The 16,938-nt window shown below is 39.7% G+C and overlaps 1 protein-coding gene across 1 annotated transcript in view; it reads right to left on the bottom strand.

Annotated features, from left to right (window-relative positions):
• Window positions 1-477: 477 nt before the first annotated feature.
• Window positions 478-16,938, bottom strand: part of MPHOSPH6 (M-phase phosphoprotein 6) — a 25,443-nt gene continuing 8,982 nt past the window's right edge. The window contains exons 3-5 of the mRNA XM_005862575.2: window positions 11,017-11,107; window positions 4,126-4,220; window positions 478-3,479 (exon numbers count right to left, since the gene is read on the bottom strand). Coding sequence (XP_005862637.1) covers window positions 3,347-3,479; window positions 4,126-4,220; window positions 11,017-11,107 — 319 coding nt within the window. The 3' untranslated portion in view covers window positions 478-3,346. The remainder of the gene's footprint in view (window positions 3,480-4,125; window positions 4,221-11,016; window positions 11,108-16,938) is intronic.

The following is a 16,938-nucleotide window of genomic DNA, read 5'->3' as shown; positions in this document are numbered from 1 at the left end:
CAATCACTTAGCATATCCTGCTTCTATTAGCCACCTACAGCTTCGTCATGTCAACAGCCTCCAATCAAGGCAAACCTGAAGCCTTCCCTTTTCTTTCCCCCACAATAAGGCTTTCCCATTCCTCTGCCTGATTTTGAATCTGCCAAAACACAAATGATGGTGGCTGAGTCCCCTGCTCTGTAGCATGTACTGAATATTCTTTTTTTTTTTCCATTTGGTTAGTCTTTATTTCCACAATACTGTGTTTTTTATTTTTTTAATATATTTTTTATTTCAGAGAGGAAGGGAGAGGGATAGAAACATAAATGATAAGAATCATTGATTGCTGCCTCCTGCATGCCCTCTACTGGGGATTGAGCCCACAACCTGGGCATGTGCCTTGACCAACCGTGACCTCCTGGTTCATAGGTTGATGCTCAACAGCTGAGCCTTGCCTGTTGGGCAGCACTGTGGTTCAAATAGGCTTTGTAGGCTAGGTGATTTCCAAACCATCTATCATTCATTCATTTATTCATTCACTGAAGAAACATTTACTAAAAGCATTAATATGGGTCACATTCCTTGCTAGGTACAGGAGCAAATAAAAAATATACAGTCTCTACCTCAGAGAACAGTAGTAGCTTGACAACTAAGGAGATGAACATGAATGAAACAACAACCAAGTCAATGGATGTTATTGCGCTGGGGCAGTGTTTTCCAAATGTGGTAAACTAACTACAGGTCACATGAGAACACTTCCAGGCAGTTGTAAGTGGCTGAACATTTTTACTTTCATAGCTGTAAACTTGAATGCAAATTAAAAAAAGAAGTATTTCAAGACTATTAAACCCAGGATTTCACAGCTTTGGAAGAAATCTAGTCAGGAGATAAAAGCCACCCTTATTTCAACAGAGGAAATTCAATGTAAAGAATTGTTAATTGGGTATTAAAGATCTAAAAAAAGGAAAAAGAGAACATTTAAGGTATCATGCAGGAAGCTGTCACTCTTAGGAAAGGGGCTGAAATTGCTCAATTTTAGAAGCCCGAAGACACCCTAGAGTTGAAGCTCAACACCCCTGGTAAGATTAACACGTGTCTGAGTTGAATGGAGGTGTCCTATGGGCCAGAGTACTGGGCAGAAATCTAAGCGCTGAGTAGTTGGTATCAATGACTGTAACTGAAACACCAGCCTCCGCTGGAGGGAAGAGGTGTTTAGGGGAAAGCAGAGGAAGAAGCAGACAGAAAGGATTATGCTCCTCCTTCCTCCTATAGACTTGTCATCTCCCTCTGGGCTTCCATTGGCCCATCCAGTAAGAAGCCAGCCAGCTGGCAAAGGAGAAATGGGGTTTGCTGAGTCCCAGACCAGCACCAAAAGCTATATAGAAGGGTGAGCTTGAGTCTGAGAAACAAGTTAATGTCTACTATAGTCTGTCTCCTTGGGCTTTTCTACATCCACATGCATGCACTTCTAAACATGATTAAACTTCCTACAAGAAAAACAACTATTTATTAGCAAAGTTAACCCTCTAAATCCCATATATGGTAAGAGAAGTGAGAAAAAATTAGTACACACACAGCAAGGAAGAAAATATGCATAACTGCTCAGTAACTTATAATTAATTCATCACAAGGCTGTAGTTAATAATCTTCATTCTCCCTCTTCATATTCATTTTCCTCTCCCCTCAGCCAGGATCTGTTGGGTTTATACCTCATAAGGTAACCCAAGACTTCATTGTCTAAAGGGTCTACATCATTCCTGCCTCTGAGGTGGTTGTTTTCCATTCAAGTTTGTCAGTGGACATTGAAGTGCTACAAGATGCCCCTGGGTTCCACGTGTCATTCTCCGTCACCCACCATGTAGAAACAGCACGAATGCCCTCGTTCTCCTGTACCAGCCAGGAGAGGAAACACCTTTGCCTACTGGTTTAGTGGCAAAATGACCAGATTGTTTCAATTTCTGTCTGAATACTCGTGTTCCCTGGTGGGAGCACTCCTCCCTTGCAAACTCAGACCTCCAGAACGCAACACTGAGGAGATAGGAAGCAAAACATTTGTGAATGTGTTACTGGGAGGAACAGTGAGAGGCGCCACTTTCTCTACCTCTGCTTAATTCCAGACCATTTATTCTAATGAGATCAACAGCCCCATTAAGTGGTCACTGATTCAAAGCATAGAATTTGTAAGATGGAGTTTTGTGTCCCACTTTGGGCCATAACTGAGTCTTAAGTAGACCATTCCACCATTCTATTATACCTGCTGCTCCTGTATGTGGGGTATGGGCAAAGAGCAGTGAATTCCAGAGGCACAAACCCATTGCCCCACTAATTTTTTATGAAATGGGTTCGGTTATCAAAAGTAATGCTGTGCAGAACAAGGGTGAATAAGACATTCCATAAATTAATGGATTGTGGTGCTGGCAAAGCACCGAGAACTTCTGGCTTCTGTCCCAGGATGTAGAGAGCTATAAGGTGTATTGCTAGGAACAAAATGAAATGAAGTCCTAGGTACGTATCTCCAGGCAGACAGAGACACACACATACATACACTAAATTCCACGGGCTTCTCTACTTACTACTGAGAATAAGGTTCAGACTAGGAGATAATCTGGGGGGTGGCAAATTCTACTGAGCTATACTATAAAATGTTGATGGTTTTGACTCATAGAAGTAAATTTCTACAGTTCAATCTAATTATACCACCATCTTCTAAATTAGTGGCTCGTTTTTTTAAAGTTCCAATACTGAATTTAATTAAAATTATTATTTGAAAGTATAAGATAACAGAAAAATATATGAAAACAGATGTTTATTACAGAACATTATTTTTTCTTATTAATTAAAAGCTTTAAACAAAACCGCTTAATTCCACAAACTGACTGATTTGGTCGAATGCAAATATTTTAGGCTAGAGAGGCATGCTTGTTCTTGATGAATTTACGTAGAATAAATTCTCACGACATTTGATTCCAAAATGTATGAAATGACTTAACATTAATAATTTAAAGTAAAATGCAAACACAAGGACAATTTAAACACTATTATTAAGTTATGTGTCAATTTAAGGTCAGCAATTGAAAAGATATATTTAAAAATAATGTGGGGTAAAAAAAATTTTAGGAAGCAAACATTGCCTTTGTACATTTGAAGATCAAGGGCTAAAAATCCACTCTTGATGAATACCATATTAAGCAAAGGATGTATAACATCCATCATACATCTGTTTCAAAAACAGCATGTTTCCAAAATTATACCTTTCTTTACAAATAAACATTACAATATTAATCACTATAGAGAAACCAATGAAATCAGTTCCAAAATATGTTAACTCTTACAAGGCATCTCTGAGCCATATCTTAAGGCATACATTTTAATCTTGGGGCTTTAAGAACATCTTCTTTGCTTTAATTGGTTTTATGTCTCCATTTTCATCTTCTTCATAATTGGCACGGTCTCTTTTCTTGGCAAACTTTTTTCCAATTGTCCCCACCAAGGTCTCATATCTGTTAAGATGATAAATAGCACAAATTTAATTCCAAATAAAAAAGGCAGGAATCAAGTCTTATCAAGAATGCAACAAAGGCCTGGCAGGTGTGGCTCACAGTGGTTGAGTGTCGACCCTTGAACCAAGAGGCCATTGGATCGATTCCTGGTCAGGGCACAAGCATGGGTTGCAGGCTCTATCCCCAGTAGGGGGAGAGGGCTGTAGGAGGCAGCCAATCAGTGTTTTTCTGTCATTATTGATGTTTCTATTTCTCTATCTCTCTCCTTTCCTCTCTCTAAATATCAATAAAAAAAAGAAAATAAAATGAAACAAAGAATAAGAAAAATCAAAACTATGATTAAAATAAGCCACCTGATTTAAAAACGTATAAACTTCTCTAAGAATGATTAAATTCTCCCCTATTTTTTCTTTTTGTATTATCCTAAGTAAATTGAGATGTATATTCAAATATGCATTGGAAACAGCACTGGAAATGAGCCCTCAACTGCCAGCCTGTGACAGTATGAATCCACCTCAGGTCATGTCAGAGAAAGTAGAAACAGTCATTTTCCTGCTGGGGTAGACCATGGGGTAAGAGAAGTACACATGTGAGAGCCAGTGAATGCTGGGCACAGGTCACAAAGTTGTCCCAAGGTAATGGTTACCTTCTAGCCATTTCTTCATCTGACACATCAAGCTCCACTGTTTCATCTTCAACTTCTTCTGCTTTGTTCTTAGCATTCATCTGAAGCATTAATTTCTGAAAAATACACCAACATGGCCAACAGGGCTGAAAAAGGCTTGTGAAAGGAACTGGTTTCCAATGTATTTGAAGGTTGAGAAGCAGAGGTCAGACTCTACAGGACTAACAAAAATTCATAAGCAGTTTTCTGTACTACTTTATTCCACGCTGTACTAACACAAGTCTGCTCTGAATTAAAAACAGTAAGAGAAAGCCCCATTAGATTAGACTTGTCAATTAAATTGTATTTTAGATCATAAATCTTATTATTAGTTACTCATATCTATAGCAGACACACTGCTACACCAATGTGTGGTGGTTAAAAAAATTGGGAGAGATATCTCAGCTGCAGAGGTCCCACCTGATGAGCAAAGGGCCCCAGCCTCACACCAGTCCTGCCAGCCCCAGGGTTCCAGTGCTGGGAAAAGTAGTCCTCATAACTTCTGGCTGTAAAAACCAGGGGAAATTGTGGCTGATGACACAGAGGCCACTATAGTTCCAGGTGTTCTTCTTAAAGGGCCTGCACATGGACTTACTCAGACTCACTTGCCCTGAGCTCCAGCTCTGGGGCAGCAACTTGAAAAGCTCCAGGGACATACAGGGAGAAAATGAATGTCTGGCACCAGCGTAAGGGCTTTCTCCCAGACCAGAGTGCTGGCAGAGGCCACTGTTCCTTTGCTGAGCCCTCGCCTCAACAAAGCTGGCAAGTGGGCACAGTATCTAAGTCTTCATCAACCTGGCTAAAACACTGTTCTCCCTGCCTCATCCAACTTGTGGGCCCACACAAGCCATTTCCAGCAGCTTTTCCATACAAATAGCCTGTCTTGGCTCATGCTGTGGACTTTCTTAAAATCTCTCAAACAAGCAGCATCTGTATTTCTTGCTAAGTGGCCCCAGGCCCAGCACTAGTAGCAGCCAGCCTAGGTTCGAAGCTTGGCCCCTCCTGGGCTCCTCCAAGCCCACACATGTAGCAGTCATCTGCAAATTGTTCTGCAGTTCATACTGTGGTCCAAGGCAGGGCACAGGCAGTTGCTAGCCTTGGTCTGTACTTCCTGAGAGGCCCCAGAGCCAGCACACCCACTGGACAGCTTTCAGACCATGCCAGTTTACAACCCAACCACCTCCATGAGTAACACACTCAAGAGGCGAACTTAGTGGGCACCAAAGACCCGCTGAAGCAAGACCTGCTTTGTGGGGTCAATCCCTATATAGCAGATCCTCCATGCTGGTCTCAGCCAGTCCTTGAAGATGACTAACCTGGGGGTAAATTCCCACCATTGACATGCCAATAGCAGTCAATGTTCAACTACAACAGGGTTCACATAGCCCACACAGGGGGCACAGTTGGAGTGCCCAGCTCAGGTGATTGGGGAGGCTACACCATTGGGCCCTAGAGGACACCCACTACATAAGGCAATCAAGACTGGGAGATGTAGCAGATCTACCTAATACATAGAAACAAACACAGGGATACAGATAAAATTAGGAGACAAAGAACCATGTCCCTAATAAAAGAACAGAACAAAACTCCAGAAACAGAACTACACAAAATGGAGTCAAGCAATTTACCAGAGGCAGAGTTTAAAACACTGGTTATAAGGATAATCAATGAACTTTGGGGAAGAGTAGATGAACTTAGTGACAACTTCAACAAAGAGATAGGACACATAAAAATGGAGAAAGAAAACAAAAAATAACGAGTCAGAAATGAAGAGTACAATAACTAAAATGAAGAATGCATTATAGGGAATCAACAGTAGAGTAGATAAAGTAGAGGATCAAATCAGCTATTTGGAAGTTAAGGAAGCAGAAAACAGACATCAGAACAGCAAAAAGAATACAAAAAAATGAGGATAGTATATGGAGCCTCGGGGATAACTTGAAATGTACCAACATTCACATCATGGGGGTGCCAGAAGGAGAAGCAAGCAAGGAATTGAAAACCTATTTGAAAAAAATAATGACAGAAAACTTCCCTCACCTGGTGTCAGACATACAAGTCCAGGAAGCATGGGGAGTCCCAAACAATATGAACCCAAAGAGGCCCAGACCAAGACACACCATAATTAAAATGTCAAAGGTTAAAGACAAAGAGAGAATCTTAAAAGCAGCAAGAGAAAAGCAGTTACCTACCTACAAGAAAGCTCCCATAAGACTGTCAGCTGATTTCTCAACAGAAACTGTGCAGGCCAGAAGGGACTGCCACAAAATATTCAAAGTGATGAAAACCAAGGACCTACAACCAAAATTACTCTACCCAGAAAAGCTATCATTTAGAATTAAAGGACAGGTAAAGAGCTTCCTAGACAAAAGCTAAAAAAGTTCATCACTACCAAAACAGTATTATAAGAAAAAGAAGACAAAAGATAAAAATATAAATAAAATGGCAACAAATACTACATATCTATCAATAATTACACTAAATGCAAATGGTTTAAATGCTCCAATCAAAAGATATAAGGTGGCTGAATGAATAAGAAAACAAGACTGTTACATATACTGTCTATAAGAGACTAACTTCAGACCAAAAGACACACACAAACTAAAAGGGATAGAAAAAGATAGTTTATAAAATGGAAAACAAACAAAAAATCTGGAGAAGCAATACTTATACCAGCAAAATAGACTCTGTCTATAAGAGACTAACTTCAGACCAAAAGACACACACAAACTAAAAGGGATAGAAAAAGATAGTTTATGAAAATGGAAACAAACAAACAAAAAATCTGGAGAAGCAATACTTATACCAGCAAAATAGACTTTAAAACAAAGGTTATAATAAGAGACAAAGGAAGACCAGCAATTCCACTTCTGGGTATTTATATGAAGAAACTGAAAACACTAAATTGAAAAGACATATATATCCATGTTCACTGCAGCATTATTTACAACTAGGGGCCCAGTGCACAAATTTGTGCACCTTGAAAGGAACTGTGGGCTGCGAGGCTGAGGTGGGCACAGGGGCGGGTCTCGGCCCATCCTTTGCGTCCCCACCCAGCCCCTTCTGTTGCAGCCCCCAGTTCCCTGGCAGTCCGGCTCCAGCCGCCACCGCTTCCACATGCTGATGGTGCAAGCAGCGGTACGAGTGGGGCCGGCGCCAGCAGTGGTTACGGGTGGTGGCTTCAGTGTCGGCAGTGGGTGTGACAGGGGCCGGCGCCGGCAGCAGGTGCAAGTGCTGGGAGGGACCATGGCGTGCGGGAACAAAGAATTTTCAGTAACCAGCAGAGACATGAGGCGATCAGGGCCGGCAGCTGCCACTCGCACCCACTGACGGCGCCAGCAGCGGTTGTGGGCGGTGGCTTCAGTGTCGGCAGTGGGTGTGAGAGGGGCTGGCGCCGGCAGCAGGTGCAAGTGCTGGGAGGGACTGTGGCGTGCAGGAACAAAGAATTTTCAGTAACCAGCAGAGGCATGCCCCAATGACAGCGACTGGAGTCCTGCCTTGGTCTGGCGCCCCTGCTCACCTGCTCTATCATCCTGCCATGGCAGATGCCTGCCATGTTCCACGCTCTGCTGCCTACTGCTGACACCCACCATGTTCCGCCCACACCCCCTGATGGTCAGCGCACATCATAGTGACTGGCTGTTTTGTTGTTCTGCCATTTGGTCTATTTGCATATTAGGGTTTTATATATATATATAAATAGCCAAGATATGGCAGCAACCTAAGTGTCTATCAATAGATGAATGGATAAAGAAGTGGTGCATATATATAATGGAATATGACTGAACCATAAAAAAAAGAATAAAACCTTGCCATCTATAAAAACATAGATGGACCTAGAGACAGAAAGACAAAAATAAAGTCAGATAGAAAAACAAATGTCAGATGACTTCACTTATATGTGGAATCTAAAACACAAAATAAACAAACAAGCATAACAGAAATAGATGCATAGATGTAGAAAACATGCTGACCACTGGCAGATAGGAGGGTGGTTGGGGAGATAGGTGAAGAGATTAAGAAGGACAAATTGGTAGTTACAGAATAATCATGGGGATGTAAAATACTGCACAGGGAATGTAGTCAATAATCCTATATAATAAAACCCTAATATGCAAATTGCCCCCTTGACCAGGAGTTTGACCGCTTGCTATGATGTACGCTGACCATCATGTGGCAGCGTGGAACATGGCAGGCATCAGCGATGTGGCACTGGCAGCGGGTGGCAATGGAGGCACTGCCGGCCCCAATGGGCCCTGACAAGAGCGGGACCATGGCAGGATGGTAGAGCAGGTGAGCCGGTGATGCCAGGCCAAGGTGGGTGGGAGCAGGGCCCAATCGCCCCGCTGATCGCCCTGCAAACGATGACCAGCGGTGTTGGGAGCGTGTGGCCTCTTCTGGGTGAGCCGGGCTGCAGCCGCTGGGACCACAGGGGCCAGTAGGGTTCCCTGTTGGTTCCCGCAGGAGCCGGTCTGCGAGGCCAGCTGTGCCCCGGCCCAGGGCATCAGGCTGTGCTCATCACATCTCCGCGTGGGGACTCAGATGCTGTGACTCAGGTGGAGGGGGTATAGGGGAGTCTGGGGACCCAGGTGCTGCCCAGGGCCCAGAGGTCAGCTGGGATCTGCCCTTCCATGCCAGATGCTCACACTTTGATCACCGGCCAGGCCTAGGGATCACACCTGTGCACAAATTTTGTGCACTGGGCCCCTAGTATTCTAATAACTATGTATGGTATCAGATGGTTACTAGATTTATTGAGGTGATCACTTCATAGTTATATAAATATCTAATCATGGGGGTGGACACGTGAAACTAATATAATATTGTATGTCAATTGTAATTAAAAAATTAGAATTAAAATTAAAACAGACACACTGCTAACACATTCTAGTGAGTAGGGGAAAGAAAAAGTAAACTTTCAGATTTCCTCCAAAATTCCCACCTTTGAGCCAAATGTAAGAAGTATTAGAGTCAAGAGTAATTTTAAATGCTTTTTTTTTTTTAAATGGTGGTGGTGGTTGTGGGGCAGCAAATTGCTGGATGGAAGAACTGGATAGTGGGCCTTGGTATAATGGGGAGGACCTGCCTCACCTCCAAACACGAGGGTGGATAATGTATCCCCTATGATGTCCATGCGTCATGGGCCTCTCTCCATCTTTTTATCTCACATTAACCATTACTTGACAGTTACCCTCTGACAGATTTTATTTTTACTGTATAATACTTACTTTATAGCAAAGGTAGAACAAGGAAGGGAAAGCAGACGAGAAACTAGTCTCAATTAGCTTTTCCAACATTTAAAGGACTAAACATAAAATAATTTTGGGAATACAAACTCCATGAGGGCATACACTTGGGTTCCCTGCTGCATTTCCAGTGCTTCTAGAGGGCTGATACACCACAGGCACAGAATAAATATGTACTGACAAAATAAACTCTATGCCAGGTGTTACTAGAAACACATACAATATTAAACATGTGTTCTAAATACATCCTGCTTATAATAAAGTGCTCTCAAGTAGGTATCATTCTTTTCATAAACAAGTATATCAAACTTTTCTCACATTTTATGACAGCTCAGATGTACAAACCAAACAGTTCAAAACTTTCCCCCAGAGAGAATGTACCCAATGGTACAGAGTCCCATTAAATTCTGAGGCCGAATCAACTCCTTTTCCCACAAACCAGACATACTTTGGAGTGCCTGTCCACCCACAGCCCCAGTCTTTGAGTATAACACACTCATTATCTGCTTTTCCCCCTCCTTTGTTCCACTGCCCATTTTCTTTTCCCAATCTAAAGCTGTAAGCAGGCCAAAGCAAGGAAAGCATATAGTAAAAACAAACACTTTTAGTGTTGATTTTGTGTAAAGTAAATTTAACAGCTTAATTATCATACCCTTTAAAAAGAGGGAGGAGGGGGAGAAAATTAAACTAGAATCTTTAAAAATAAACTTTGGCAATTAACTTGGTTAGCTGTGGTTGTCTACAGGCATCTTTAGGGAAGTGGTTTTCAACCAGGGAGACTCTGCTCACCAGGGGACCTCTGGCAATGTCTGGAGACATTTTTGGTTGTTACAATTGGTGTGTGTGTGTACACTACTGGCGTCTAGGGAGTAGAGAATACAGACCAGGGATGCTGTTAAACATCCTACAGTGCACAGGACAGTCCCCACCACAAAGAACAATCTGGCTCAATACATCATACAGTGCCAGGGCTGAGAAACCCTGGCTTTAAGTGTCATAAAACTAAAGCTTTATATCACAGACCTCCATTTGGTTGGTCAAGTATCTGATAGGATGGCTTTTACTATACAACCAGAATTCTGATATTTGTTAAGTGAAGGCCTGTGCTTCTTTAAAAACCCGAGGCAGGAAAATTCAAATGAACAGAGCAGTTATAAGGCGACTATTTTACTTTTCAAACCAACTTACCAAAGGATTCTTTTAAAAATCTATTTACAAGTTTGGATCAAAACCTGTCCATTAAAAAGTCAAATTACTCAATTTTTAAGTAACACTTTTTTCCAGTAGCAAAGATTCATTTATAGATGCCAGAGAATAATTTTTAATAATAGCATCACATGAATAAAATCCTGATGTTACTATAAAAGACCTGAGCTGAAATTCTAGCACTTACAGTGGCACTGTTAAGAACTTATACTGCTATAGTAAATTATCTACTCAATTCCACCATAAAACTAGACTGCAATGCCTGCAATTTCTTTAAAAAGCTATGGCAGTATTTCAAGATTTGTTATTTTCCATATAATAAGGAGAAATGGTACCTGGGGGGGGGGAAAACCTAAACCCAATTATTAGCAGAAAGAATTCAATTGGAAAAATTTTAAATTTAAAGTAATTATATTAATACCTCAACCTCAGGATTAAATCCTCTGAATGACATTCTTCCATAGAGAAGATCTTCACATAACAAGAAACTCTGCTCTTCTATTATGAAACTCCTAAATGGGAAAATAAACCTGTATTAATAGCATGTCTACTTATAACAAAGCAAAGCAAATATAAGTCAAGATTTCAAGTGAAAAATCAATCTTACAGTTCTCAGTAGAATCAAGTAAAAATACAATAAGATTTCTAATCTAGGGTTAGAAATAAAAACTGATTAATGTGTCCGGCAAACACATTAGGAGGCAGGAACTGCTGGCTGGAGTCATAGCCTCTTTTGAACACTACATCTGATTTACATAAATGCACAAGGTAGAGACCTATTATAGTAAACATGGATTTTCCATATTTAAAGCAAAATATCCTTGATGTTTACACCACTCACCTAGTTCTTATTAAATACTGTGAAATCAGAGTCCTGGGCAGTTTTAAAATAGTTTATTAGTCAGAACTCTTAGCTACAAACATGACTAACGTTGGATGATTTAAGCATAGAAGGAATTTACTGTAAAAATACTGGGTATCTCACAGAATCACTGGGAAAGCTGGATGAGAACTAGAAGATGGGCAGAAACAAGGGTAGATAGGTAGTCGACCTAAAACCAAAATCACGCTACAAAACTGTCCTAATAAAAATGACGCTGCTGCTCAGAGGGCTAAATAGTACTGGACACTACAGAGGACACCAGGCAGGCCACTGCCCTGGTAACAGGGTGCAGGTGTGGATGTTTCAGTCTCCAAAATGTATTCTATTGAGTCACCAGTTCATGATCCCAATCCCAGGTGAGCATATCTGACTATAGTTCTGATGTCCACCATAAAGCATGCTAGTAAAACAAATACCTGGCCTTTATGGCTTCTTTGGTGGAAAGTCAGCCCTGCTTCTTGTCAACATTCATTCATTCACTCAATCAGCAAACACTTATTACACCAAATTGTGTGTCAGGCAGTTCTAGAAGCTGGAGAGATAGCCATGAAGAAGAGAGCCTCTGCTCTCATGGATGTTACATTCTAGAGTGGTGCCAGATAATAAAGGATTAATATTATATATTGGATAAAAAGGGAGCAGGTTATTCCATTCCTGAACATAAGGGAGTAACTGGTACCTAACTAGCCCTCCTACTGCAGGCCACTTTAAAATGGGACAAAATAGGAAACAGTGAACACGTCAAAGCACAGGGATGTGATGCATGAGAAAAGAAAACCAAATGAAGTGAGCTCTACGAATGCCCATCTTCTGACTGGAGGAATCTTTAAGAGCACCCAGTCTCAATGCACTGAAGAGACAATTTAAAAGTTTGGGTTCCAGAGGTGGCTAAAATTCATGGGTCAAGACACCAAAGCAAGGGAGATACACAAAGGAATTCAGGATCTACATATTGGGTCACCTTGAATCTTTGGCTGAATACCAGGCTGCACATGTGCAGGGTGAGTCCACAGTGTCAAGGGAAAAATAACGATTTCCAGGAGAACAATTACCTGTGCATTAGTTTCCTATGGCTGCTGTAACAAATTAATTGGTAGGTTAAAGCAATAGGAATTTATGCTCTTATAATGCTGGAAGTCTGAAATCAATTTCATTGGACCAAAACCAAGGTGTCAGCAGGGCTGCCCTCCCTCTAGAGCAGGGTTGGGGAACTTTTTTCTGTCAAGGGCCATTTGGATATTTATAACATTACTAGAGGCCTGGTGCACAAATTCGTGCATGGGTGGGGTCTGGCCTGCCTGCCCCAATCAGGAGGGGGAGGGGCTACGGGCAGTAGGCTGGCTGGCCCCGCCCCCTGGTCAAACTCCCAGTAGAGGGGACAATTTGCATATTAGCCTTTTATTATATAGGAGGATTCATGGGCCATACACAATTATCAACTTAAAAGTCAGCCTGCTATATTTGGTCAAACATTTAATGAACTCACTTCTAATGCCTTGGCAGGGCCAGACCAAATGATTTCGTGGGCCTTATATGGCCTTGGCTGGACATACCCCATCCCTGTTCTAAAGGGAGGGAGAAAAGAACTCATTCCTTGCCTCTCCAGCTTATGTTGGCATCCAGTATTCATTGATTTGTGATTTCATCACTTCACTCTGTGCCTCCATGGTCACAATGTCTTCTCCTCTGTGTGTATGAAATCTCTCTGTCTCCCTTTTATAAGGATATAATTAATTGCATTTAGATCTCACTGAGATAATCCAGAATAATCTCCCCATCTAAAGATCTTTAACTTAATCACATTAGTAAAGTCAATTTGGGGATGTAAGGTAATACAGGTTCCAGGGATGAAGGCCTGGATATTATTTGAGGGCCCATTTTTCAGTTTACCACACCTGGGAAAGAAAATTTACCCTGGAATTGTATGTTGAACAAATATGAGACTTTGCACAGAGGATGGAAATGTTTGACTTTTGCACCAAAAATGAAGAGTCCAAGTTTAATACCCTGAGACAATGAATAGAAAGGTCACACCTTAGAGTACTGCTAAGCTAGCCCTAGAGTAAAGGCTATAAAACCTACTCTAACAAAAACAGGGATCAAGCTGGTCAGTATGTAAATTAACTGCCTAATGTAACAAATTTCAACCCTTTATTAAGGATGGGTACTCAGCAATATAACATAATGTATTGCCCACAATTAAAAATTACTAGAGCCCTGGCTGGGTGGCTTATTTGGTTGGAGCATTGTCCCATACACCAAAAGGCTGTGGGTCTGATTCCCAGTTGGGGCTCATATGGGAGGCAACTTACTGATGTTTCTCCCTAACATCAATCAATCCCCCCCCCACCCCCCCCAGCCCTTCCTCTCTTTAAAAATGAATGAAAAAAAATATCGTCGAGTGAGGATTTAAAAAAAGCACTAGACATGTAAGGAAGCAGAAAAATTTGACCCATTAACAGAAAACAAGTCAAACATTAAAATAGCTATTATAAATATGGTCAAGAATTTAAAGGGAAATATGAATGGAAGGAAGATACAAATAATGTGAATTAAAAAATGGAAATGAAAACATTACCAAATAGAAATTTTAGGAAAAAAAAAAAACTAAAGTGAAAAATCAGGATAGTCCTATATCTATTAAAGAAAATGAATTCATATTAAAAAATATTCTCAAAGAGAAAACTCCAGGTCCAGATGGCTTCACTGGTGAATTTTATCAAACATTTAAGGGAGAAATAATACCAATTTTACACAAACTAAGAAATGAGAAGAGGAGGAACACTTCTGAAGTTATGCTACTGCCCAAGCTAAAGGCATTATAAGAAGTCTATATTCAAATACCCTCTATGAATATTGATACAAAAATCACTATTAAAATATTAGTAAATTAAAACAAATACATATTATAAATAAATACCAAGTGGGATTTGTTTCATAAATATAAGGTTGGTTTGACATTCAAAAATCAATATAATCCCCACAGAAAAAAATCATATAATTATCTCATCAAAAATGTTTTCATAAAATTTAACATTATTTATAAAAATCCTTAGTAAGCTAGGGAAGGAAAATATCTCACACTGATAAAGGGCATCTATGAGAACACACAGTACTTCATATTTAAAAGTAAACACATTAATGCTTTCCCCCTAGGAGCAGAAACAATGCAAGGATGTCCATTCTTATCATTATTCTGGAGGTCCTAACCAATGAAATAAAGAAAATAAAAGGTATACTTTTCTTTTTTTTGGTCAGTGACAAAAATGCATATGCAAATAATCTTAAGAAATCTTCAAAAAACACCTACTAGAGTTAGTGAGTCAATTTAGGATAGTTATACAAAGTGAACATATAACCATCAATTTCTACATACATAAAATAAATAATTTTTAGGAAAAGGCCATTACAGAATTTAAAAATTTGAAATATGCAGAGGTATACTTATACAGAATCCCTACACAAAAAACTATAAACCACTGCTGACAGAAATTAAATAATAGCTAAATATATGGATATATCATATTTATGGATTGGAAGACAATTCTGTTATGATATCAATTCTCCCCAAACTGATCTATAGAGTCAGTGCAATGCCATTCAATATCTTACTTTTTTGGGGTAAGGAGATGATGGGGGAAAAATTAACAAGGTAATTCTAATATTTATATAAGAAGGCAGAAGATGTAGGCTAGCAAAACAATCTTGAAAAAGAATAAAAGTGAAAATTTACACTATCTGATATCAAGACTCACTGGGATCCATAGTAATCAAGCTAATATAATATATATCAACGCACAGGCTAAGGTCCAGAAATAGACCCATACTAACATAGCATATTGATTTTTGACTAAAGCATCAAAACAATGAAATGAGTAAAGTATTTTTAATAAATGGTACTGGGATCACTGGTTATCTAAAGAAAAAACAAACAAACCTTGAATCCTACCTCACACCATATACATAAAATCAGAGACAGAGCATAGATAAAATTTACAAAAATTCTAGAGGAAAACACAGAGACTGAATATATTGGCAACCCTGGTACAGGCAAAGATTCACTAAACAGGAGAAAGAATTAACTATAAAAGGAAAAAAATTAATGAAACAAAATCAATAAAAACTGTTCATCAAAACACAATAATAAGAAAATAAATAGGCACACCACAGACTAGGAGAAAATATTCACAATACATATGTATATCTGGGAAAGAATTTGAATTTAGAATATAAAGAACTCCTATCTGTACAGAAGTATGTATATTCTACCTTAAAAAGAAAAAGCCCTATGTTAACATCAAACTCTAGTTAAAGGATAAAATGTACTTATGCCTGCTACTTACTGTGAAATACATAAAAAATAAAATAGATTGACAGATATATAGAGGAGTAGAAAAATATGTAATACAGAATGTTAGAAAAAAATGACAAAAACCACCTTTAAAAAAAAATGGATGAAAAATTTGAATAGGGACTTCACAAAGGTAGATATGGAAATGGCCAATAAGCATATAAGCATTCTTTAACATTATTCATCATCAGGAAAATGCAAATTAAAAACCATGAGATAGATAAAATTAAAAAGATAACACAAAATATTGAAAGGGTGTGAACAACTAGAACTCCTATACTACCTTAGTGAAAGTGAAAAATGATACAATCACTTTGGAGACTGATCTGAAAGCTTCTCCTATGTTACATATATGCCAACCATATGATCCAGCATATCCACCTTTAAAACCAAGAGACACGAAAATAGAATTCTATCCAATTCATCCAAATTCTTTTTATCTAAAAATTTGTGTTTGGTTGGTTTATAAGGTGTGGTCTGGGTAGGCCTCTTGGATGGGATGGTATTTGAGCAAAGTTCAAAAGAGAGTGAGAAATAAGATATGAGGATACCAGGGGAAAAATATCAGGACTAGTTAAAAGTAAAGGCCCTGAAAGGAGAATGTAAGTGGCCTTCCTGAGAAACAATAAGGAAGCCTCTATGACCTGGGAAGAGTGAGAGAAGGTAAAAAAATGGTAGGTCAAAATGTCTTGGTTGAAGTACATAAAGAAAGTCCACCCTCATAACACTAGGATGTTCCCTGATAATACTAAGACGTTATTTGCCCTTTTTACTAGGTTGATATTTGCACAGTGTGTGCAAAAGCTATGAGGGGTAAAATCACATCTTATTATGAGTTAAAGTAGTGATACCAGACTGTACTAAATTAGCAGTCATTACACTGTCTACCACTAACTTTCACATTAAAAAAAAAAAAAGCCAATAATTATGTCCTAGATCAGTGATCAGCAAACTGCGGCTCTCGAGCCACATGCGGCTCGTTGGCCCTTGAGCGTGGCTCTTCCACAAAATACCACATGCGGGTGGATGTACAGTGCGATTGAAACTTCGTGGCCCATGCGCAGAAGTCGGTTTTCGGCCTGGGCGAGTCTATTTTGAAGAAGTGGCGT

This window comes from Myotis brandtii, unplaced genomic scaffold (genome assembly GCF_000412655.1).
Source record: "Myotis brandtii unplaced genomic scaffold, ASM41265v1 scaffold165, whole genome shotgun sequence".
NCBI classification, from domain to species: Eukaryota; Metazoa; Chordata; class Mammalia; order Chiroptera; family Vespertilionidae; genus Myotis; species Myotis brandtii.
The sequence above is the reverse complement of the archived record's forward strand: the minus strand, read 5'-3'. Positions and strand labels throughout refer to the sequence as shown.